The sequence below is a fragment of the Acanthisitta chloris genome, unplaced genomic scaffold, assembly GCF_000695815.1.
Source record: "Acanthisitta chloris isolate BGI_N310 unplaced genomic scaffold, ASM69581v1 scaffold15280, whole genome shotgun sequence".
In the NCBI taxonomy this organism is placed as follows: Eukaryota; Metazoa; Chordata; class Aves; order Passeriformes; family Acanthisittidae; genus Acanthisitta; species Acanthisitta chloris.
The window spans coordinates 127540-153735 of record NW_008653481.1 but is presented as its reverse complement, the minus strand read 5'-3'; the positions used below and the strand labels follow the sequence as shown (position 1 = coordinate 153735).

At 36.9% G+C, this 26196-nt stretch overlaps 1 protein-coding gene across 3 annotated transcripts in view; it reads right to left on the bottom strand.

The window, feature by feature from the left end:
• LPHN2 (latrophilin 2) overlaps window positions 1-26196 on the bottom strand; it is a 127078-nt gene that overhangs the window by 4241 nt on the left and 96641 nt on the right. The window contains exons 9-20 of one of the 3 annotated variants that reach the window (XM_009081234.1): window positions 25879-26062; window positions 23872-23994; window positions 23408-23613; window positions 22157-22330; window positions 20945-21154; window positions 19755-19975; window positions 18401-18467; window positions 10402-10493; window positions 8351-8519; window positions 4528-4656; window positions 4006-4102; window positions 1165-1293 (exon numbers count right to left, since the gene is read on the bottom strand). In XM_009081234.1, the coding sequence (XP_009079482.1) occupies window positions 1165-1293; window positions 4006-4102; window positions 4528-4656; window positions 8351-8519; window positions 10402-10493; window positions 18401-18467; window positions 19755-19975; window positions 20945-21154; window positions 22157-22330; window positions 23408-23613; window positions 23872-23994; window positions 25879-26062 (1801 nt within the window). Of the gene's footprint in view, window positions 1-858; window positions 912-1164; window positions 1294-4005; window positions 4103-4527; window positions 4657-8350; window positions 8520-10401; window positions 10494-18400; window positions 18468-19754; window positions 19976-20944; window positions 21155-22156; window positions 22331-23407; window positions 23614-23871; window positions 23995-25878; window positions 26063-26196 lie in introns of all 3 variants that reach the window. The other 2 variants (XM_009081241.1, XM_009081226.1) reach the window with 2 other exon arrangements.

Below are 26196 nucleotides of genomic sequence, written 5' to 3'. Positions count from 1 at the left end.
TTTCCATAGCCTGTAGCAAGATTACTGTGGGAATGTAAAAATATAAGTAAGTTGTTAAACATTTCGGCGTGACACTGCTTTGGTTTTAAACAGCAAATTATTTCAGCATTACATAATTTCTTTACCAATAGGGTTTTTGCTACAGACCTCATGTCGTTTCCCAAAAAGCAGTATGCAAGTACTTTTTTCAATGTGGAAACATTTCATTTGCAAATTGTGAACCACTTGCCCGCTGAGTCTACTTCATGACCGCTAGTTATGTTTTAATTGTGCCCATTAAAAATCATGCTGAAAAAATTTACATTTGATAGGCAAAGTTAAGTTTTACTCCCATACTTGTCTCTCTGTAGGTTGCTAGAGGAAAGCATAAGGAAAGTAAGAAAACAAGAGAATGAAAATAGAAACTACAGTTCAGTTAAAAAGGAAACTTGAAATAAAAACTGGAAACAAGGTTTTATGTGCTCTTTTTCAAAGACATATAATTCCAGTTACACTAAAGTGATCTTACGACTCATCAAACAGTATCTTCTAGATATTTACTGATGAACTGCACAATTGTTAAAAAAAAGCAAGTACATAATGTAACAACAAAATGTTAGGTAAGTGATGACACCCTTTATTCCTATGAAACTAAACTGTTCTAATTGCTAATCTCAAAATTTTCCTGCAGGAAAATGATCTACCATAAAGCTGCACTATACTATAGTTCAAATCTGTTTGACGCTGGATACAATTTTCTACGCTGGGGTATCCAAAGGTGCCAAGATGCCTTGCACTGCTTTAGTATCTAATCCATTCCATTAGCAGGATTTTCTCAGCAAGCTTTAGAGTCAACCTTATATTGCATAGACATGATACCTCTAAGTGATATATATCTTGAAGATGGGCTCTCGGACCATGTGGTGTCAGTCCTTTAATAGTATATTAAGATTTATGCCACCTGTGTTAAAAACATGGATAATTATTGGTAAATACTGTTAGGGCAAAGGCATTACTATAATATAGTGCAGTTTTACAAGCTGACATTGGCAGTACTGTTTCTTGAACTGACAAAAAAATTCAGACTGTATGGTTGGGGTATTGCAACTTGAGTTTCTGTCTAGGGAAAAGAAGGAATTTGGAGCAAGCTAAGAAAAGAGGTTTATTCAGGAAGTAGAAGCACACCTGGTGAGTTAAACACAGGAGCTGAAGGGGCATTACATACAACTGTTTCAGCGAGCAATGTGTTATAGGGGTTGTTAGTGCCGTGTGGTCGAAGAAGAGGGTTTGTTAGTAGGTAATTGCCAGTCATTCCTAAAGCAAAAGAAACAGAAAAAAAAAAGTCAGTTCTTTAATTTTAGTCTGACAGTTTCAATAAAGAATATTTTTTATTCATCATGAATCATGTAGGACTTGTCAAATGTAATTCAGCTGAAAATTTCTGGATGTATTTGAGCTATGGATTTGAAATGGGAGCAGGAAAGTACAGTTAGATTCCAGTAATTCACAGGTGCTGTCCAAATCCCCAAAGTAAACATTTAGTGAGAGTGATATTTACTAATGTATACACAATCACTGTTACACAAGAATAGAAATTAGATGTGTAGAGATCAGGTACTACCTAAAGATGTTAGAACTTTCAAAATGATTGTATGGAACACTTCTGTCCAGAATTGAGAGAACTCAGTTTCTCAAACTCAAAGGTATTGAAAAACCTCTCATGACAGGATCAGAGCTGTTATTCACTTTATTAAAAACACACAGATAGTGGAAGGGAATTGCTGTTTTCAAACAGACAGTGGATGACAAACTGCAAGAAGGATATCTTAGTATATGCAAAAGTATGCATGCTGAGGGGAAAGCATAATATTTGCTCTAAGAAATCAGAGCATTCACATTTTCTCCTGGGATACTCATGCTGCTAATTTATCTGCCAGGTTTTAAAAAATAATTCCTTGAATGACAGATTTTTTTAAAACAATCAGTTTACAAACAATGCAAGACAAAACAAAATACTACATGAACAGATTTTTTTAAAGCCATTTTACATGTAATGCAACACCATTTAAACAACTCTTGGAATAATTAGAAAAAAAAACAGCATATTTTGAGAAATTATTAAAAAGTCAATCATCTCTGATTTCCAGCTACTAGAAGAAAACCAGGTTAGAATAAAGACCAAAAAAAACCCCACACAAAATGCTGTGACTTACTTAAAAATGACTTTTAACATTTCAATAAGGTAAATTTCCACTTTCTTTTCCACTGCACTGCACAGCAGTATAGCAGGATACTACAGACCCAAGTGCAACTAAAGAGACAATGGTATTTTTATAGTATGGATATTTTTATCCGGCAAGAAGAGATACCATCTATTCCAAATATTATTGCTTTTGTACTACCATAGATACTCAGTAGCAGAAAGGAGCAGAAATATCTAAGATTCAGAGAATTACTGTCTGACTATGCTAATCTTCTTTGAGTGTTGGTAATAGTAAACAACTAAAAAGCTTTTATCATAGCTTTTTTTCAGTTGTAATCTACTTCTTACTAAAAAACTAACTCAAACATAATTTGCTTGTGGTTGTTTTTGTGCACTATGTTTAATCTTGGTTAGAATTATAACCTGTGATTTATAGTTAAGGATTTTTTTTCAATCTGAGTATTTCTGCCACCTTTAGGAGCTTTATTTTTAAGGAAGAATTACACCTCCCAGTAATTATTAAACTACCTTTACACATACGTATCCCAGAGATAGTGACAATTTTGTAACTGAATAAAATTGATATCAATTTTTCTAATCATGGCAGAACATCTCCAGTGACTTGATACTGTAACTTGAAATGGGGAGAAGCTTCTAAGACCTCTGTTCAACTCTGAATTAACTGAGGGTGCAGCATGATTAGAGCAAACCTCAAGAGTCAGAGACATCAGATTAGGGTTAAATCCCAACCTTTTACCCAGTTTGAATTTATGGGATTTTAATAAGACACTGGAGAGAAATTAACTTCTTTCTTGGGCATGAAATATAGATTTTCTCCTTAGAAAAAGTTACTTAGTTTTGATTTTGCTGGAGGAACACGCAAGATTCATGCTGGGGGAGAGCAGTGAGACACACAGATCTTATCCACTTTCTATATGCCAAATAGAAAAAACAGCCATGCTTTCTGATATACTTTCCTTTGCAAAGTATATACCACACTTTACTTCAAAATGTATGTGATCTGAGTACATGTCCCTAGTATCAAATCTTGAATTTGAATTTTCTGTTTGAAACTTTCTGAGTTGAGCAGGAACTGGCTGCAGCAAGACCAAGCCTACATGCTCTTCATCTAGGCATGTGGATGGGAGAACAGGCTTTGAACCTGGCTTGCACAAGAGCAGTCTTCTCTCCACTGCTAGGTCAAAATGCCACCAAAAAACCACAGGGGACAGGGAAGAAAGGAAGGGATAATCTATCTCAGTCAATACCTTTGTCTTCTAACTGGACATGAGAATGAGGTTACAGATTTCAAAGTCTATTTGAGCTCAGAACTTTTGAGTTTTGACTTCTCTGTGCCTGAAAATCTGGATTCTATCCCATGTGACAGATATGATGCTCTTTGAAATAGAAAAGATAAATGCTTTACAGACATCTTTTGCATAGAAATGATATCAATTAGATTTCACTGGGAAAATTTCTGCACCTAAAAATCAGTCAAATACGCATTAAAATGTTACTGCACTCATATTTCTGTTTCAGATTTAACCTATAAAGGTTAGGAAAGATTTAAGCTTTTAAGCTAAATTATTGATGAAACTTATTTAAATACATTCCCACGAATGGAAGAATTCAACTTCTATAGCAGGGGCCAGTTGAGGGAACATGGTTTTAAAAAGTGCTGGTAGATGACTTTAAAACTGCTTTTAGAGAACATTTGTTCCAGATTTTTTTTTTTACATTCTTTTCAATTCTTCTGTGTTAGATGATATAAAATCTGTATAAAATTTAAGGATTCTAAAACTGAAATGTTCCCAGTGACTGACCTTGATTAAGTGTTGAAGTGCTGTTGATGTCACCTGAGATAAAAGATGATTCAGATTGTTTTCTCACAGTGTCATTCCACATCCTCCTTATACGACTCTGTTAACATAAAGCAGTGAGACAAAAGCATAGTAAGTTACAAAAAGACTTTTTTCCTACTCATGTGCTGTTATGTAGAATATTTGTGTTTATTTTTGCCGAACATAACCCATTCTTCTAGTACGTAGTGAAAACTCCTTCTTTTTTTTATTAAAACTCTAATTTATTAAATAGCATTTAGGTAAAACATGATGGTATAAACCTGCCTATAAACCAGCCCCTAATTACAAGAAAAGATAAGGTGTTTGTATTAGACCAAAGTAAGAGGAAATGTTTAAAAAGAAATAATTCTGCTACGCAGAAGTATGTATTTGCCATCTCAATGATAATAATGAGAAGACAATTAGTGCTTCTGCTTGGAACACATCTCAGTAGACTTTTTATAAATAAAGTTAATTAAAAGATGCTGTCAAAATCTTTGTTACCTGAGTGCCAGAGGAATAGCGAGCACTAGTTCTGGTTGTCGACGCCTTCACTGAGCTGTGGGGACTCTCAGTTGGTAGCCCACCACAGCAGTAGGAATGTCGGAAGCATTTGCCATATTCCTTACGTACCTACAGGGAAAAAAAAAATTGCTTAGCACAAGAAATAGTGTTAAATGTCTCCACCGACAAAAAACACATGAACCTTTGCACTGAAAGTACTCACACACTTTCCAAGCAAATAGATAATATTTGTCTGTCACTGCTGCCTGTTAGAAAACCTTGTGTTTTCCCCCGCTCGGCAGCAGCATTATCAGCTACCCAGGATTTCTGAACCAATTATTTCCAAGGTACATACACTTCATTTAGCTGTGCCTGAATAATTATTACTGGCTTATTTATGGGATTATTTTTATTTCATAATATTAATTCAAGATTAATATAGTTCAGTTTACCTGAACTGAATGCTGTCTGAAAATAGTCCTTTTTATATTAGCTTTTGGTGTAGAAACCCTAGGAAAAAAAATCTTCCCATCCTAGCAGGCAAGAAGGGCTGAGGTAACCAGTCTTTGCACTGCTCAGTTCTGCCCCTTACGTTATGCCTTCTGATAAAAAGTGCAAAACCTGCAGTGACTAGAAAGGCATTTTCATATAGAGTTACTCTGTAACTCACCCAGATGCAAGTTCATCTGGTCACACCTGCTTTGGGACTGTACAAAGCACACAAATGTCACTGCCCCACTCCAGGCAGAGTGCCAGCTATGCCAGTGGAGGCACTGTCAGTGTTCCAGAGCCACATTTTGAACCATTGAGGCTGGGAATGGAGGAATCTTTCACTTTTAGGACCAAAACATAAAATCCTCATTACTGTACCTGCTCAACCTAGAAATCTGAATATTCCTATGTATATGAGTTCTTTTAATGACAGAACAACAGAACTAATTAATAATTCCAATATTTGACCTGAATTTATTGACCTTCTGTTTCCAGTGACCTACTGGAAACTTTAGTTTGTTATGTTAGTTAACAATCGCCATAGATATAACCAGGATTAATTTACAGAGCAGCTAATTCTCTGGTATTTGGTCACTGCTACACTGACTACTATTTTCAGGTAACAGAACAGCACATGCCTATCTTGGCAGCATGACAACATCAGTGAAAGGACACAGAAGATAAAATTTCTATAGATGTGTAACTCTAAATTCATAAATCTTCCACCAGACGTGGGGTTTTAAGTGCCTCTTCTACAATGAGACTCCTGAGTTTGTCTGAAAAGTGGGACTTCAGCTAATTTGGAAATTCTGTCTGACCTACGAATATACAAGACACAAAGTTATGTGTATGCAAAAAGGGGAGAGGGGAAAATGCAGAAAGTTAATAGTGCAGATTTACATATGCAATGTGCTGTTTTCAACATTACAGGAGTTTTTACTCATGGAATACATATGGTGATGTTTCCATAAAGCACAAGGTTGAAGAAAATTTGAATAGTCTGTGCCTTAACTTCAAGCTAGGCACAATAACCCATCTTTTTATAAAAGCATATGGTACATATTTTAAGAGAACCCCTATCTGTATCAGCACAAAAGACACATAAAAAAATCAAACCAGAAATGAATGAACTTAGAATTTTAATTTTTAACCCTCTAGTCTGAAAAAGACAGGTCTATATATATCATCACTAGATGGTATAACACCAAAGAAAATACATTCCTGAACACTAATGGATATTAAATGCTCCAAAACACTACAGAGTAGAGACAATAGCAATCAAAACTGTATTTTTACCCAAATACCACCCTCCAGGGCTGGTTTTGCCTAATGCCTATATTGCAGTGAATGTACATTATCTGTCGGGACTGCGCATTCTACTGTCATTATTTCTAAATTATAGCTTGTTGGAAACTGATGGAAGCAACAGCACTATCATCTCGTCAGAACTGGAAACATAATAGTTTTCACTTCCACAATTCTATTTCTCTGTTCAATTTAGTGACCAACTAGTAATAACAGAATAAAAAGACTACATTAGCTATGCACACAGAGGATAGGACAATATCCAGTCAAAGGCAGTGACACTTAAAAATCTTAAATGGCAGCTTTAACATTCCTTCAGGTATAAATCTTATTGGTCTAGGTTATGCTTTTTCACACTTGACTGGTATTTTAATACTGCTTTTTGCTGACTCCACTTTATATAAAAACAATGCACAGCTGTAATAAAAAGGAATCTGGTTTTGATTTTCAACTCCAGTACAAGTAGTAAAAAGGGCAACATTATATGAAACCCTAATCTAGAAATTATTTCAATTTTGAGAATGTTTGCATTTTCTTCCCTATCTTCTTTTCTCAGGCTTGACCTCCTCTCTAAGTGTGCTTTTGTTCTCTCAAAATGAGAGGAGTGCCATGTTCATCTGGGTAAAATTCTTTCTGTCTACCAGATCTTTTCCTAAAACATGACAGAGTGCCATTGTCTGTATCAAATTTATAGATGCTAATACTGGTAAGAGCTGGTACAGTTGAGAACACAGAAGAATGTGATTTTTGTACTTACATAGCAAAGCTTTATCCAGTGGTCTCAAACCATTTCATAAATACCAGTTAATTATGTCTCTGGTGAGCTAATTATAATGGGAGTTAATAACTGCTAAGTCTCTAGCCTAAAACTGGTAAAAATATTTAGAATCTAAATATTGCAAATTGGGTATTTCCAAATGTAGGACATACTGCATTTCATGTGAAGCTTGTTTGGGTGGGATTTTTTGATACTTACTCTTCCTCTTAACTCTAATTACTCTAATTTGTCCCACCTTCTAACACTGGCTGTCAGCTTTTTACATTCATCCTTCATCAGAGCACCTCTAAGACATCCCTGGAACCAGTGTCCACCCTCAGTCTGGGGAAGAGAAGGGGTGCAGGGAACCCCAAAAGAATCCCACACAGCCACACTCTTCATTTTCCTTCTCTTCTGTTTGCTCCTCTCTCCCCTGCAACGCTTTCTCTCTCTCCAGCAGATCTGCTCCTTCCAGACCCTTCTGCTGCCATCCAGGAAGAAGAGCAGAACTAATTTAGCCCACCCCACTCCTGAGGAAGGCTCTTGCCAGGGGATTCCAGTTTTCCCAGTTAAGAGTACAAAGCTATTGGGATTTCTGCGGGAGGCAAACACTTGGCAAAAGGAGTAGTCATGCTGGCATCTCTTCCATCTTTAAAAAACTATTCCTGTTAGATGTCTAGTACTAGTGACTACCTTTTTTCTAAGGTGTGTTGAAGTTCAAAATAAAATTAATTTTTACATCTCACTTAATTTTGGAATGAACAAGAACTCATAGTACAGCCCCTGCCTATCAGCTGTAGCTTCATGTGGCAGCTTGATTGGATCTCAGGAGAGGTCCTCTGCCTTGGTCTGCAAAAAGGAGAGTTTCCAGCTGATATGGACTGATATAGTAACAGATCCTTTGTTTGCAGCACTACAGCAGAAGCAGGACTTGTTTCATGAAGACATAAAAGACTTCTGGCTGTAAGTCCAGACTAACACGTACCACCAATGTTAAACAGTACATTTTCTATAGCAAATTTCTTCTGAAACCCCCAAAACTTTTCAAGCCCAGGTGTGAAATGCTGCATCCATGTTAAACCTGTCCAGGCCACAGAGCAGTTACATGACTCCCACAAGCACGCAAGCACGAATTGCTTTGGAATGCTAGTCTCCTCCTCAAAATACTACAGTTCTTGACATCGCTATTTTTTTCTCTATTTTTTTAAGAAATGTATGTGGCATTTCTAAGGAGTTAGGGAACACACATCTGGGTTTTTGGTAACTTACTTTCTTTTGAAGGGCACAATGAAAGATGAAAATAAACATTCCTTGGAAAGCATTAAATACTGTGAAGAGATATGTCATCACAATGGTCCCCTCGTTTATAAACAGCAGACCAAATGACCATGTTAGGCCAAGGAGACACAGGAGAGCAAATGCACCCAGGACCCAGGATCTGTAAAAGAAAATTAATTTTAGCAACATTACTTATAAGACTGCACCTCGCCAAATCCAATATTAACATTTCAGTTCCTGCAGTTGACTTTTACTAGTTTCATATTCAAATGTAAAAATTCCTTGGGTTTAACCTTTTATCTATTAAAGAAAGAACAATTCCATTTAGTACTCTTAGTCTCCAGTGAAAACAGCAAGAGTAGATATGACCTTTGTCTTTCTCAAGAACAGCATAGGATGTCAAAACTATTTTAGAATGCAAAAGTATAGCACAAGCCCCAGCTACTCCATTGCTTTATCTGCTTTTAGAAAAGAGATTGATAAATCTGGCTTAGCCACTAATCACACCATAGATTTTAAACAGTGGTGCTGCCATATGACACCAAATAATGTAACACAAATGCACAAAGGTTAAACAGCAGATTAAAAGCCTAGAGCCCAAATCTTTAATGCTCCGATAAACTCAGCTAAACTGAAGCTAGATGATCTAACTTCCGCATGAAGAAACCCTGCTGAAACGCGACAAAAATATGGATATTGCTTTACAGAATAATCTAAAAAAGATTCCATCATGAATAGGTTAAGGAAAAGGAATTGTAGCGAACGGCACAGAATGGAAGGGAAAGGGAATTTAGTCAGTGAATTCCACATCTAACTAATGATCTTACTTGATAAATGGCTTATTATCTTCATAGCTAGAAAGCATTATAAGCAGAAAAGAGAAACAAAATTATTAGACAGAATTGAAACAGAAATTAATAAGAGCATTTTTATTTGTCTATAAAAATTAGTCAAAATTAGGAAATTCAAAATGCAGAGGCAAGCAATTTAAAATTATAAAGGCATATAATAGTTAAAAAGTCTTTAGCAAATCAGGTATCTCAAAAATAGTTAATTAAAATTAAGGGAAATCCACAATATGACCGAGTTTGTAAAGTTAAAAATCATGCTAGAAATTTGTTAATGTAGGGTTCTATCTTACCCAGGCAAGTCCGTATTATAGTAGCCATCACAAACACGGTAATTACTGGTGTGGATGAGAAGACAGAAAGAGGAAAAGGAAGAAAAGAGAGAGATGCTAAAGATTAGCTCTCTCTCTCATCATGCAACATGCAATGAAGCTGATACTGACCTATCTAGAACATCTAGTTCACAATGTTAGCCTTACAGAAAATCTCCTTTTGCCATTTTCAACATTCAAAGCAAATCTATAAGACCCTTTCACATCCAACCCTCAGTGTTAGAAAGTTGCACCATCCCTTCAGTGTTGATAACAAAAACCTTCAGTACAACCTAAAGCTAAACAAAATACAGTAAAAGACTATCTGAAGAAGTGAAAGCTGCCAAAGCCTTGTTAGTTATATAAAAATTATATTACTCTGCAAAAGGGATACTACAGCACAACACCACAATAAAGTAAACATTTGTTAAATTAGCATGAAAACAGCAGATAATCTCCAAGTTAACAATAATAATAGAGTCAATTCTCTTGGGTGAACAGGATTACGAGTAGAAACTGCTCAGAATCCCTAAATCAAAAAGTCATTTAACAAAACAAACTTAATATAATTGTATCAGCCATGCAAACAGGAACGTAATTTTTGAACTGCATTTTAAATGCAAATGAAATTACTACAATGCTGTGGCATTTCCGTGAAACAGTTTCTTGGCTCTAGTTCCAGGCTGAAATTATCTAATTTTGACCGGCGTTTGTGACATTACAGCAACAATGTGACGAAAGCAGGATTGGCTCTGTTTGCTTCTAATTGACATCTGCAGTTGCTGGGAGACAATGGCATGTGCTCCTAATGGAGAGTAGCTTTCAATCAGTTCAGCAATCAGAAAATAATCATAGTTCTCATACTTGAACACAAAGCACTTACTTAATGTTTTCCAACCTGCTAGAGTCTGGTTTCAAAGTGTTTGAGTGCTTCACCATTTTACACAATGTGATCACCAGGAAGATAAGATTCAGCTGTCAAAACAGATAAGAATGAAATTAAACTACGTCAAGTAATAGGTTGAATAATGATGATGTTACAGGCTAAACAAAACCCCTGTAGTTTATTTTCAAATAAGTAGTGAAAGTGGGTAACTATATCAGATAGTCTGTAAAGGTGATTATAAATATGTATGAGGGGAAAAAATGTTAGAAGTCCTTGTTTCACTTCATTTTCCAAATTCACCGCATCATCCTGAACCACCCTATTTACCTCATGTCCAACACTTGCCATCATCAGTCTAGCTCTGTCTTCCAGCATGTTGTGCTTCGTGCCTGCTCACCTCTGGCCCTGTTCTCCATTCCACTCATTTTCTCCAGACTATACTAGTTACCATGCTATACTAGCTGTCTTTTTATCACCCCATCCACCTTCTGAAATGTTTGTCACCTCTACTGGTTTCTCCCTTTCTTTTATTTTTTTATTCCCTTTTGTTCTCACAAATCCTACTGGAGTCTTGCAAAGAGATTAAACGTAACTGAAGAAAAAGAAAGAGAAAAAGAAGAAACACAAAGATGTAGCAAATGCATCAAACTTAACAGTGCCGTAGACATATGCTGGTGGTGCACCCTCCTACTGCCCTCTCTCACTTTGTAGTGTGGATTCTGTTGAAACTGCAAGCCACTTGAAGGACTTTGCTGTCTTATTCTTGTTGTGTCACTCATAGCTAACACCAGGGAAGATACCAAAGGAAATTTTTTATACTTTTCCTACTGTGAAACTGAATCACAGATATCAAAGTTACTAGGTGCCTTTCTCCTATCGATTTCAAAGCCTGCGAAGGAGCATGGGTAAGCCAAATAAAAGGATGCCTACAGAATATGGGGTGAAAAGTGGTATCCAGTTAATTTGAGTAATTAGTCTATGTTGTCCTGTATCATGCAGACAATTCAAACAAAATCATATCTTTGAAAACCAGTAAGAGCTATGTCCTTTCAGGGACATGACACATATCCTTATCTACTAGTACAATGGTCCACAGGAAGTGGCTGAACCAAAAGCGAAGATAAGAGAATTTGCCTGGATATCCTTAGAACACATATATTAGATAGATTATAACCCCATTCTTATAATCTTTCGTATATATCCGCAACTGGTTATTATTGATGGAGAATGATCATGTCTTGTCTCTAAATTTGGGTAGCCTTTGGTTTGAGACAGCTTCAAAATCCTCATAATTTTTGTAACACTGGAGATACCAGTTCATGCCAGATGTGTTCCTACAGCTGTAACTCAATGGTCAGAAGTGTCACTCATATCCTGACAAAGAGCTAGTCTTAACAACCTTGAAAAGATGAGTATTTTGACGGCTCCGATCACAGTCTGTTAATAAGAACATGCATTACAGAAATTATTCCTACTGCCAAGGGCAACTAAATTATCACTCCTGCTGCTGTCTCAAAATCAGGATGGACAGCATGAACTATAATGCAGTTCTCGACACCAAAACAGTGACTGGCAGCTTTTGACCTTATCAGTCCTCATTCAAAGTAAAACACAGGAAAAAAGTGTATGTGACACAAATATGACTTATTTCTCTTTGGGTTTCAGGAACTGACAGGAAATACTTGACCTTTAAGTGGAGGTATGCACATGGTGTGGGTTAAACATACTTCCATTGCTGAAAAATGTAAAAGAAGTGCCAATAATTCATGATCTTGATGATTACCTTTTATGATTCTTATAGGTAATGACTAACCAGATGAGAAACACCACTTCATTATATCACTGTGATCTCTTCCTCTTATCTAGGTTTCCACTGTACAGTGTAACCTCCTTGGGCGAGAAAGTAAGTTGCTTCTCTCCCTGGCTTTTGCACCAGACAAGACTGGGGTTCTGTGCCTGACCGGACCCTCAGTTTCATGCCTTTACAGGCAGACTTTATTCTTCTGTGTTTGAAAAGGTTTCTTGCACAGTTAGGGGAGCTGACATATCCAGAACTTCTCCAGCCTGCTTAAAAAAATGCAACTTCAATTTGGTTTTTGCAAAACCAAACAGATAAAGAGCTAAGACACATGCCCCATGCCAATCCTCACACAAAAATCAACTTTGGCTGCAACCTATGCAACTGGGAGTGAGCAATCCAGTTCAGAACAGCATTTACAGCACAGCTGGAAGCTAATCCTTGCCTAAGTAGCTACCCTGGAGTATCTTGTATTGTACTAGCAACATCGTTCTTGGATCAAAAACTCATAGATATGGCTTAGCCCATAAATGACTGCCTTATGAAACAAGAGGGTTTTATCCTCTGATTCTTTGTACAACTGAAGTGCTGATTTGACATATGAAAAACAAAAGCTTGTATTCACATCCTGAGGTTCCTTCAGTAACATGTAAGCAGACACAGCCAAGTGCATTAAACTGGTTTTATGTAGGTACTGAGTTCTGTCTGCGTGTATGTCCCTGCTGCACTAGGGAATAGCTGTACACAGCAGTTTCTTAAGAGACAGTTTAATTCCAATTTAGGTACAGACCCCCAGGAAGTAGCCCACAGAAATAATAATGATGATTCACAGTAGCTGGAAAAGTCCTTCCAAGAAAAAAAAGAAAAATACTGTACTTTGAAGACAAAGTGACTATGACAACAGAGCATATGATACTCACTGCTCCATCACTGTGAAATACTGCATAGTTTTCAGTTTCAGCAGTCAAAAGACCATGGTTTGCCACTTGTTCAAATATGTTGGCATCTCTGGTACACATTATATCATTATATAAAACCTATTTCACCCGCTTACAGATACTGCAACCAAACTTTTCTATAAATTTGCTTTTGGCTCCCTTGCCACTTTTCATCTAGAAACTGATTGTCTTGGAGGAACTCATGAGTTTAAGATTTTTGGGCATCCTGCCATTTTTTTTACCCAAGACACTAAGCAGTGAGGGAAGGGAGCTTGCTAGAGAATAATTGCTTTTAGAAGGAATAGATGAATTACTTTTCTTGGTGAGAAGTAAGTGGGGGGAGAAGAAAACACAGTTAGGACTTCTGTACTCTTTTGTACCAACTTTGTACAAGCAAAGGTTTTTCAGCTCTGAACAACCTGATCTGAGCTCAGAGCTGAGCCGAATTTGAGCAGAATGCTCAACCACAGATCTCGTGATGCCCCTTCCAACCTGAATTGTTCAATGACTCTGAGGAATGAACTGTTACTGATCTAAGCAAATGAGCCTGCAGATGTTTTCCTAGCTTGATGGACGGCCTGAGTAGGATGTCTTTCTTTAAGAAGAATGTTCACCACAAACATGCAGTACTCTGAGGTCATACAAAGGCCCACATGAATGGCAAGATGGGCTTTTGAGAGCAAACTCGTAAGAGAAAAAAATAGATCTCTGACAAAGATGACTTTCTCATCACTTCAAATAACATAAACGGTAAGTGACTATCTGGGCCTCATCCTGGCAACTGGACTGCATCCATCCCAGATGAGCCAAAATCTGTAACTTAACAGTACCCCTCATCTTCAATGGTAATAAAAAATTTAAATACATTGTGCAAACAACATACACACAGAGACAGTGTATGCATCTCAGTCAGTCATAAAATTATGCCCCTGTTAAAGCTAGTAAAATCTCTTTCATGCTGCACTTTTGAAAATCAGACCAATGCTCTTTGGAAGGCTACAAATAAGAAGTTAAAAGTCTGGTCAGGCACCAGGTTTGGATTTGAAAATTCTGCTGAGATACCACAAAGAGTGACAAATCACGCAGTTACAGCAGGTGCAGCTATAATGAGAGATCTCTTAAAATATTAGCTGATAACAATAAGCAAAACTTGGATTGATAGCATTTCATTAATGTTTGTACTATCAAGAATAGTGTGGCCAGCAGGACTAGGGAAGTGATCATCCCTCTGTACTTGGCACTGGTGAGGCCATACCCTCGAGTACTGAGTTCAGTTTTGGGCCCCTCAACTTAAAAATGACATTGAGGCACTCGAGTGAATCCAGCAAAGGGCAACAAGGCTCAGAAAAGGTCTGGAAACCATGTCGTAGGAGGAAGGTCTGAGGGAGTTGGGTTTGTTTAGCCTTGAGAAGAGGAGGCTCAGAGGTGACCTCGCTGCTCTCTACAACTACCTACAATATAAAATGTAAAAAAATTTTTATGGTCATAAACAAAAGCAGCACCCTGGAAGATCATGCTTCTTTCACAGACAAAACACAGATGGCCATTTCTCTTTGGGAAATAGAAGGTACTGGACAGTAAAGATAGTGTAAGTAGGAAATTTGTCTTTCCGGCCCCTAGAACCCATGTAATTTTGAGAGAGGGAGTGTCTTCAAGTCAAATTAACTTATTTTTTAAAAGTGGATGCAATAACCTGCACAGAAGACTAATGGATTGGAATAAGTTGCAGGTACAATAAACTAGCAGTGAAATAAACTAGATTTTGCAGTAATTATGATAAATTTCCCCTTGTGAGAAATAGATAAATACCATTTATCAAGTGTCTAATATAGAAAGATAAACATGTACTATTTATACAAATAAGCTTACAAACACTGTCCATGTTCATATGCAGAGCTAGGCTATGTGTTTGTATGTACAGTCCACTGGCTTTGGTGGAGTAATACCTTAACCTGAGTGAAAAAAGAAACTATCTTTCCTATGTTAATGAAATGGGACATCTTTGCAATTTTTGCTTAAACAACCACTGGTGACTAATATGTTGGTTCCATCTGTGAGAAGCAAACTTCAACAGTTTTGGCTGAATTAAAGTCTAACTGACGTCACCCATTCCTTGGATATGAATGAATATGGATCTACATCCCAGTCAAAATACTCAGGCTTTTCTGACCACAGATTACAGGAGTGCACTGTTTGTTTTATAGCCATGAACCTGCTCAATTGAATCACGTCCGCCCGAGCTTAGCAGCTTAAAATTCATTCCACACAGCCTGCAGTGCTGACATGGATACGATAAGACAGAAGAACAGAAACACCACTCTGAAGTAACCTAGCTGAACTGCACATGTTCTGACCCTTTTTGAACTCCCCGGAGCTTTTGTTACCTGGCAAATGCAGCTCTAAAACTGCTCTTGTATCTCCAGATCTTTGCTCTTAGCCATGCAGAAGCCTATTTCTCTCTGGGACTGGCAGCGAGAGAGGTGCTCTCTGAAGGCTTCTAAATGAGTGTGCACACTGAACTCTTACTGAACTGAATTAATTATTAAAGATGCAGATGGAGCTGTCCAAATGATAAGAACAGCTCCTGACGTATCATGATCCAAGCTTTCATTAAACCATTTCAGGCATACTAATGGTTTCCCACCGCTCATTACTTACATGCTCTTTTCTCATAGATATAATAACCCTGGTGCACAAAGGCATGACAGGCTATGGAAATAGTGAAGTTGAAAGTTCCTCAGAAGATGTACTGAGGAACTTCATACTTCCCCCTCATACTTCCCATCCTCATTTCGTGCAAATCTGTACACAGACACAAGTACAAATGCTTATAAACTCGGAGAAAAGAATTGTAAATTAAAGTAGAAAGCAATACTGTCAAAAGAGAGTTTATGCTCATCGACAGTACTATTAAACTGAGAAACATAAAAGTGATTTGAGCAACATGTTAAAAAGCTTACCAAGGTGAAATTCTCACATGCTACTGACACTAAGTAAGCTACACTACAAATACAGCTCTTTGGTTACACTGCACACGACATATTATTTTTCAGCCATTACACTTCTCACACTTCCTCCTTGTGCTTTCTCAGTTGGGACGATTAGAGGGCAAAGCAATTGCTAGAGAAGAATTACTCCCAGGAACTGTGCTGTGATTGCTACCTGCTGTTTCATATTTTGAAGTTGGGAATACTGCTCCCAAAGGCCTTCTGCGTCTCAGTCTAAATGATTTGCTGGAGGATAATAATGTCATGGCCAGTAAATAATAGTGAACTATGTCTGTACATGGTCAATATGATTAAATGTCCTTCACCTCTATTCTCACTTTGACCTGGTTATGAGGAAGTGAAAGAGCCCTCAGTAAAGCCCCAAGGTTCCCATGTGAAATGTTATTTTAGAGCAAGGGAAAGAAATAGAGGTGACTTAGCAAAATACACTCAGTAACAATAAAATAAGAAGCTAGACACAAAAAGCAAAATTATCACCACACAATCAGACTCGAGGTGACTGAACTACTGTGGCATGAAACTCAGAAGAATTTTCCAACAATAATTACAACAGCAAGAAACTTCACATTGAAAAATACTGTCTATCATATTGAAAATACTAAGTATATCTTTCAATTGCAATTGTAGGTTTAATTAAAAAAGAATCCACATCATCCTGAAATATGATCTAATTTGAATGTATCTAGAATAAACTGTACAATTATTATGGTCTACACTTAAATGTTACAAACACTAATTTTTCTAATTCAACTCATACACATGTAAGTTTTGGCATCTACACCCATGTCTGAAAATAGGCTGATGAACTCTCTCTTCTACACTGCACAACTATCTTTTCTTAAGTGACTGCTGAAGGACTGAAATAGTTTTTGATATAAACAGAAAGCAAAGACAATGCAAGTATATGCAAGCTTATTTCAAAACTGAAGACACCAGGAAGGAATGAAGTATGTACAAAACACTGCCCAGGCACATTTTTTAATAGCAATTTCCATAATCGAAGTATCAATTTATTTTTACATGGAGAAGCAATGCAAACTATAAAGTACAAAAAGTACTATAATATTGTGTCTGGCACATAGATCTATAAAGTCAGAAATTTCAAAATTATGCCTGATGCATGTGCTTCAGGCTGAAAAACTAATAATGACAAAATACAACCCCTGCATTTGAAAATTCAAGGGAACTGAAATTCTGTTAACATTTCACAACTCTACTACTGTAAAAGGGCAGGAGAACATGAAACTACTTAAACTTTCAACAGCATGAAAACAAATTAATTCATCCTTCCAAACCATCAGCAATTATGAGAAAAGCTCTCTCTGTGTACATATGCTATGTCCCCAGCACCAGCATTCCACAACATTTCTCAAGTATAGCTAGCCTTTAAAGATACCAAACTAGCAGAAAACCAAGGTAAGCAAAAATGCACATCTTGCATTCACCTTCCTCACAAGGTCCTACATTGTGTAGTGTTGATATGACTAGTCTGAAATAACTGGGAGAAGTGTTTTCCCTGGGTGGACACATGACTATGTGCTTTAAGCCTGAGAGTGCTCAGAGAATGGGTAATTGATGTATGAATGCAAAATTCTGTCTTAAATGGACACTGGGGCAGACAGCTGTGGGTGTACAGATGGGTGTGCATACATACAGGGATTTTAAGCAAATAAATGTGCATATGCTTTCTACTGGTTATGTAACAGTCTATTATTTATACTAAAACAGATGAACTTGTATGTGTGACATACACTACATGCAGCACAAATGCACACAGAATCAGTCACGGAAAAATATGCATACGCATATGCAGATACACATAAAAATATTGTGTAAATTTAATGGAATATAAGATTTATTTAATTATCCAATGCGTTAGAACACCCTTTTGAGATAATTATGTTGGATAATTAGCAGTTAAATTCTGGAATGTGTACAGTAGTGACTCAATTGAAAACAATAATAATGGTTCCTTTATATAAAAAACCCCCCATGTTTAGTACTTCATTGATTTTTCATATGACTACACATGTCAATACGACCTTCAGAGTTCAAGCCATTAGGAAAAAATGTCTATGCTGAAGTGCCACCACAGCTTTAACAATGAGTAATTTAGTCAGCACTCTTTAAAGATTTCTAAACATTTATATAACCATTGGTCACATTACAAATTGTTTATAAGCTTTTTCATGAAATGTCTTGGGAATGAGGATGTTATTGACTGATGGAAAGGGAAAAAACAAAGTTCTTACCAGAATAATAAAGGTAACAGGTCCAATGAAACTCCAGATAAAATAGTTATCTACATGAAGCCAGCAACTATTATGGAAAAAAGACAATCAAAAGTGAACAGCTGCATTAGCACCTCAGTCCAATAAATGAAAAGTGGAAAAATACTTCTTAAGCTAACATTTTGCCAGTAAACAATAATAAACACTGCATGGTACCACTTAGTCCATGGACAATTCCTAAGCTGAAACTCTACTGATGAGCCCTGTCTAATAACACTACTGAACCTGAAACTACATCATCAGGAGTAGCTAACTTATAAGGACAAACAAAACCAAAATGAGCACTCCCTCCTTACAGACAAAAGGTGTGGTCACATGGTGCTATCACGGATTAACGAAATTAAAATCAGTGAATATTTTTCACAGGCCTCCTATGTCATCTTCAAAATCGGAGGTAAACTGTGGGTCATATGTGAAGTGTTTACTGCTGAGGCATATGAGACACTAAATGCTCAGATGCCATGTTTTGCTGATAAACAATATGGTATAAATAAAATGCCCCATCTGGGAGTTGAACAGTAGACAAAGAATACATAAGATACCAAACTACATGACATGTAAACCTATTAGGGCCAACTTCACTTGGCAATTCGTTTTTCATACAGCCCAGTTCCCTGCTGAATTGCTCTTATTTGTCTTTCATCAGTAGCAAAATCAAGCAGATTTCTTGTAGTCAACAGTATCTTCCCATTCTGTAACTAATTTAATCAAAGGACAAAATAAACACCACTGAAAGGCAAATTCATGCCTCCAGCAACTCAAATCCTCAGAAATGTTTTCTGTCTACCTTCTGTCACTTCCTATATATATCCGTGTTTTTGTAAATAAAAGGCAGTGGCTAATTTTAATCCCACTCTACTCGACTGATAAAATATTATCAAAATAAAACATATGTGTCAGAATATTGTACTCTTGTAATTCAGGATGAGAGCTAGCTAGAGGGGCAGCTGAACAAAGAGATCTAATGAAGCATTAACTTAAACCTGGGTGGTTAGGCTTGTCAGATACTTTAAGTTGAGAAATTTTACTTAATATACATTTGAGGACAAAAAGTTATTTACTTTTTCAATTTGTTTCAGGTCAGTCTTTTGTGTTAAAAGAAAGACCATAATTTAGAATCGGTCTCTCTAGAGTACAAATCCTCTGAACCTAGAGAATTACAAAAGACTTGATTGTAATTTGTGCACAGCATTGCCATTCTCTTACCAATAAAGCTTTCAGATGGTATTTTAGTCTGTCAGGGACCCTCTGACAGCTAATAGGCTTTAAAAAATTATTCACTTGAAAAACACTCAGGTCACTTGCAATTACTTACGCTTTCTCTGTTCCGTAGCTCTTATAGTCAATAGCTGCTGAGACACCAACTACTGTAGCAGGGAAGAGGTAGCCAGCAACATAATAGTACTTCTTTCTAGAATATTCACTTTCAAATACTTCTACTAACATTAGATAAAGCTGCACTCCTTCTAGACACATCCAGGCAAAGGCTGCCAGGAAGAAAAAGTGTAAGAGACCTGCGAATATCGGACATGCAATCTGTAAAGAAAAAGATGGATGGAAACATAAACCACAAAATCTTCACATTATTACCTCTGCAATTAAGCAGCATGCAATAGAACAGCATATACTTCTACTAGAAATCTTGCACAAATTCAGGAGCATTTTCCCTACCTGAAAACACACACTGACCACTTGAAAACACTAGTATGTGCTCAGTAGCTACAGAAAGCAAATTAGCTGATGAGTGTGAACAAGGATAAGGAAACGGCACCTTCATCCCCAGTCATCAACTACAGAGTGGACTTTTGAATTTTATTAGCAACTCTTTCATTTTAAAACTGATACAGTTTTAGAACCTAGAGTTTACGTAATCTTAGACATGAACAGTTGGTTCTAGATGCAGAATGTAATACTGCTTATTTAAAATTATGAAGCAGCTGCTCAGTGATTTTGATCTGTTGTAATTTGAAAGTTTCTACTGTTTTAAGAGAAACAAACCCGAATTCTCTCCCAGTTATCCAAATTCTTGATGAAACTATATTAAATTACTAGATTTCAACACAATGAATTGCTTCAGAATTAATTTCACCAATACTGCCAAAATACCTGCATGAATGTGCAGTGTAAGAAATGTGCAAACATACAGAAAAGGCTCTACACTATTATACATATATATGCAAAAGTAGTCAATAGCTATTCAGATGTATGAATATATAGTGAAAGCATGTATGTTCCTAGTATGTCAACACTTAATTTCACCTCTTTCAAAAGCCTAACCACCTGCTTCATTAATAGCCAATGTTTCTCAACTGAAAATGAAAAGCATATTTTAGATGGATGTAAATAATATTTACAACTATGTCTATCTTATTTTCATGCTGAGCTTTTATTTCAGCCTTGCTGTGTCAGAATGTTGAAAATTTGTCAGTGTTGGCATGTTTTAATTCAGATCCATTCAAACAGTCATTTCAGAGAACAAGATCAGTACACACAGAGAAAACTTACCTTGTACTCTGTCTTATCGATGCCTATTAGGAAAATGAACTCAGCAATGAATAGGTTGATACAAAGGTTCTTGTGAATAGTGTTACGATCACTTTGCAGGCCACGGAAAAAACAGAATGTGAAGATGCAGATGGCCAGGCAAACAAGAGAGATGACAATTCCCACCCAGGTGATGACAGTGAGGAGCAATTCGTGCACTCCATCCTTGTACTAGAAATAACCAAGAATGGAGAAAATTAATATGACTCTTTATGAGTATAAATAAAATCCTATTTTCACAGGTAGCATCCAGAAAAGTTACTTCCTCATTACATGAGATGGGCAAAATGTACTCAGTAATTTCTGAGGTCAGCTTCCCAGAAGAGCAAGATTAGGGTAAATGGGAGAGGAGAAGGTCTGAGAGAAAAATGTGACCGTTTTAATCAGATCACATAGCAGTTTTACTTTTTCTATGGCTCACTGTAAACTGGTCTGATGCAAACAGAGAGGAGAGCTTTGCCTGGGACCTCCTATAAGAGGTCTGTCTTACAGACCTACAACTCCACAGTGGAGAAGAAAGCAATTATTTACATACTGATCAGGACAAAACGCAGAATATGCTACAGGTGTAATTCTGGCTTCAATCTCATGTCTAGCTAAAGAAGGCTCCTTGCTTCAGTTATGACAGAATCACTTTTGTCACCTCACTTATCTTCGCAGCTTTTTGAATACAATGGCTTTATGAGAAGTCCCATGTCCCTGCAAATACTGCAGGCTCTGGGTCCCTTGACATCCAGTAAGTGCTTCAAACAGACAACAAAATTTCTGAGTATGAAGAGGTGCTTAAACACCCAATATGGAAGCTCCTTGACATTCCTCTCTAAGGAAAGCTGGCACTTGTGCTTCCAGGGAACAGCCTGCGCAGCTCTCCCTACAGACACTCTCCAGCTGTACTGAGGGGAAGTCTGTAAAATGGTTGTAAGGCTGGTCAGTAACTTTAAAATATGACTTGTAGAAAACTCTAGTCCTTCCCTGGTTTTTCTTTCCTGTTATTTTGCTTGTAATTTTATGGGTGAGGAAGAAAAGTGCTACAGAAAGAAAATTGCTTTGGAAGGAGTGGGCAGGAGCTATAAATACTAAAGAAACTTCAGCAATTTTGGATCTTGCTAAAAATTTAAAGCTAAATCTTTAAAAGTTTGTTCCCTGCCAACGGCTAGAAACATCATTACCTACCACAATTTCCCGATGAGCCATAAGAATTGCAAAGTTGGTTAGGTGACTGCAAGCACACGTTGTATGAGTTTTATTTGTGTCAACTAGTTTGCAGCCTTGAGTTGACCAGTATCCCATCATAGTCCTCTCTGAGTAGTTCCAGAAGGAACAATTTGCATTGAAATAATTGTCAGGCTGGGAGATAAAAGGATAACATAAAATGAGGATTTTACACACTGAGATGGCAATAACAATTGCTTAATATGTGTAAAGGGTAATTTAGATTAAACTTTGCATGTTTCGGACAATAAAGTTTTTCATCAGCAAAATTGTGGACTATGTTGCACAAGGAAGACATCTAGTTTAAAAGGGACTTTATAGTCCAAAGCACTCTAAAGTGTAGTCTCAATTACTGTAGACCCAATTTTAAACAATTACAATTTCCATCTTACGATTTTATGCATGGATGGTACATTATAGCCATTGCTGCTTTCTGGAAAATTAGGACTGTGAATTTATTCTGAAGATATAATTCCTGTAATGACAATTTGAAGATAGGACCTTTTTCTTTTGATTCTCACCTCTGGTCAGGCCAAAGTCATGTGAACAGATACCAGGAAAAATTTATTCCTCAATGCCTATCTATTTTGATGAAAAACAGTCAAAACGGATTTATATAAAGAGGCAAAATGAGAGGAAAATCCAACCATATTTTCTCTATCACAGTAGCAATTATTTACTTTTCCCATATGAGACAAGAAAACGGAAAGTGCCAAACTAACTAGCAAACACATCAAATAAAACACCATGAAGAAAATACGCATAAATTTAAAGTGTAACAAACCTGGATATCATATTTTATTCCTCATTGAATAAATGTAATTACACAATTTGTATAGGCTTCCATAACTTGGTCCAAAATTAATGTCAAAAGTGAAACTGTCAATCAAACTTGCTACATCAGATCATTAAGAATCTTAAGAGTTATCTTCTGCCCTGCTACTCAGGTAAGAGTTAATTTTCAGTTAGAAACAAATTAGTCATTTACATTTTCATGTTGATTACTGAATTAGCTTTCATTAAGAATACACTTAAGTTCTAATAATCACTGAACCAGGCTCATTTAATTTTATGTTCATAGACTTAACTAAACTTGTGTCTCTGACCTAGTCTAACATTTAAAATTCAAATGGAAAAAAGGTTATTTTTCTGCATTGCTTCTCTCTCTTGCTGATTTTATGACCTTCCCATTAATTCATTAGCATAACTCACATCAATGTGTTCCAGTGTAAAATGCACAGGATCAGTCAGGTACACCCGACTCGACTCCTTGTTGATAGAGGCTGCAATGACATGGGAGTTGACTGCGATCGTGCTGTTCCGCCCAGCAAAGTCACTGCCTAGCTTTATGGTTGCGTTTTCAGTACTGAGAAAACGCCCCAAACTTTTGTAAATGATGAAAACCAGTTTTGCTAATCCTACAAAAGAAAAAAAATCACATCGTCACATCACAGAGGTCCACCAGAAAGCACAGCAACCTGTACTCTAATGAACTAACAATAAAGCAATAGCAAACAGAGAATTTTCAGGCTATGGATTTGAAGAAAACCAACCAGGTACCCATGATCATAAAGAAAAAGCCACAGAGCAGTTTTGTTTTGATATTTTAACTAGGGGAGGTAATGTAGTTCTTATAAAAGTTAATGGAGTTTCAGTGCTCTGTGCCCGAGACTCACCGTTCCTGCTGTTCTGTTTCACGGTGCTTGCAGAGAGCTGAATCGAGTTGCCTCCTTTACTGCCCTGAGGAAATTTCAAGTCCTGCACCTGGCCCTCAGTAATGAGCACTGCAACATCCAAAACTAAGCAGACCAGAGGAAGAAAAAAACAGTGTTAAAACAGGGGAATGCAGAGAAAGTCTCTTGGCCAGATTGCAGTATGCCAGATGACAATTTTTTCCCCCACTCTTTATTTAGTTTCCTCAAAGTGCTGTCCGTAAGGCAGATTTGTACTGCATGTTTCAATCACACAGAGTGAGCTTCTTCAACTAAATCTAGTGCACTCTGCTAAAATGACAGCACTTTAATAGTGACAACATGATATCAAACCTTGTTCTAATTTGTGCCCCCAAACATTCACTTAAAAATACCACACACATATTGCAGAAAAATGTTAGCTTTGAAGCTCCTAATGTCTATGCAGTATCCTTTGTTGACAAATTTAGAACTTAGCATTGATTAAAAGTTTTTTAAACAGTACGCAGAAAAATACCTAAGTATTCTTACGCTGTGTATTCAGCCAAATCAGTATTCACAGCTAAAAATAATTTCTAAGTTTTTTCCTAAATCTAATTCTGTATAAAGATTTTTAGGAAATTGTTTTATTAGCTCTGCTAAAAAGTATTTACATTGAAAATTCAGATCCCACTCAGCCATACTTAAGTATTGCTTTTATTATACATTGCATACTGGGAAACTTTCATGGGATTACCACTGAATGTTGGATTCCCTTGGATTGATAAAACCATGTAGGTGAGAATGGACAACCTGTTGACAAAATCTGCATTATATTGAACTGGTCTTACTACAGGCCTAAACCATAGACTGAAAAAGGTATGAAATTAGGGAATGATTTCTCTAAGACACACATACGTATGTGTGCCAGAAATTCAGTCTTGCATGGCATCAGTAATGTGTTACTATGACTTGAAGACAGCTTATCACAAGAAGTAATGCTCAGACAGTCTCCTCAGTTCCATGGAGCTGCTTGTGTACATCCCAAGAGAGATCTGTGATTCTACCCACATTCTTTTCAGTAACAACTGGTGCAGTTACTGTGATAACGGACTGTAACAGCTTTCCTCATCCTTCTCCAGTATCTTCCTACTCAATTAAAAACTAGGCAGAATCATCTTCTACAGTTACAAATATGCAGACACTGAAACGTGAAAAGTCTCATTTCTGCAGTCTATTCCAAGTCTCTATCTTGATACTGCACATATTAGCAGACTTTCAGGTTCCTTGTACCTCACTGAGACTACATTAATCTCTGTAATAAGTCGAAGGAATTTTAATTTTATGCATAGCAATGATTTTTGCTTTAACACATCCTGCGTAACAATATTTGCACATCTCTAATACCAAACTCCTTCATTTCTCTGTCACCACTTAAATTCCAAATTACACTCCAACTATCTTCAGCTATTTGGCAGTCTCTGGAGCATAGCTATTCTGCATTATGGGAGATGTAGTTCACTGAACACATTTTTACCTGAAGGCAATCATGTTTAATATAAACATTTGGCCTATGTTCTGAGTGCCTAAAATATTTAACTGGTACAGTACGTTGCAAAAAGTAATTTAAATTCATTAGGAAGAGTTTATACATAACAGAAAAGCATTTTCTGCAGTTCTACAGAAAGCAGTTACCTCAAAAAATCCATACTCTGCCATTTAAGCAGTTTTCATATCCATACATTCTGCTAATGATTTTGCAGTGGTAAATCAACTCTGCAACATCAACTACTTTCCATTTTATACCGTATTAATGACACTAAAGAAGAATGCTAATTTTGATGAACCAAACAAGGAAAACATGTTTCCCCCACTTTGGAGCATTCACCTTTCCACCAAATGTTGCACAGCTCAGCTTTCAGAGAGCATGTCGTTATCCAGAGTATTTTTGCTCATTTTGTGTAAAGCAATGCACAGCACTTTAACTTATGCATGGAGAAAAAGTTTACTTACCAATATTTTCTGTGGGCATTGAGACTCTAGTTGGTTCTAAGAGATTATCAGCCAAGACAAAAGCCCCTTCTTCTAAGGTATCAAGTAACATTGTGGCTGCATGGGCTTGTTCTGAAGAATTCATGTCCTTCCAGGACTCCAGAGCTTCAGGCCTGAGCAGGTTGTCCACTGTATCCACAATCGCCTGCATTCATTAGAAAACTATCATTAGATCTGATTGCCTTAGGCAGCTGGGGAAAATTTCCAATGTTATCTGGCGACAATTATAATACTTAACTGTCAGAATGATTTACTGTGATTTAATGGCACTAGAACACT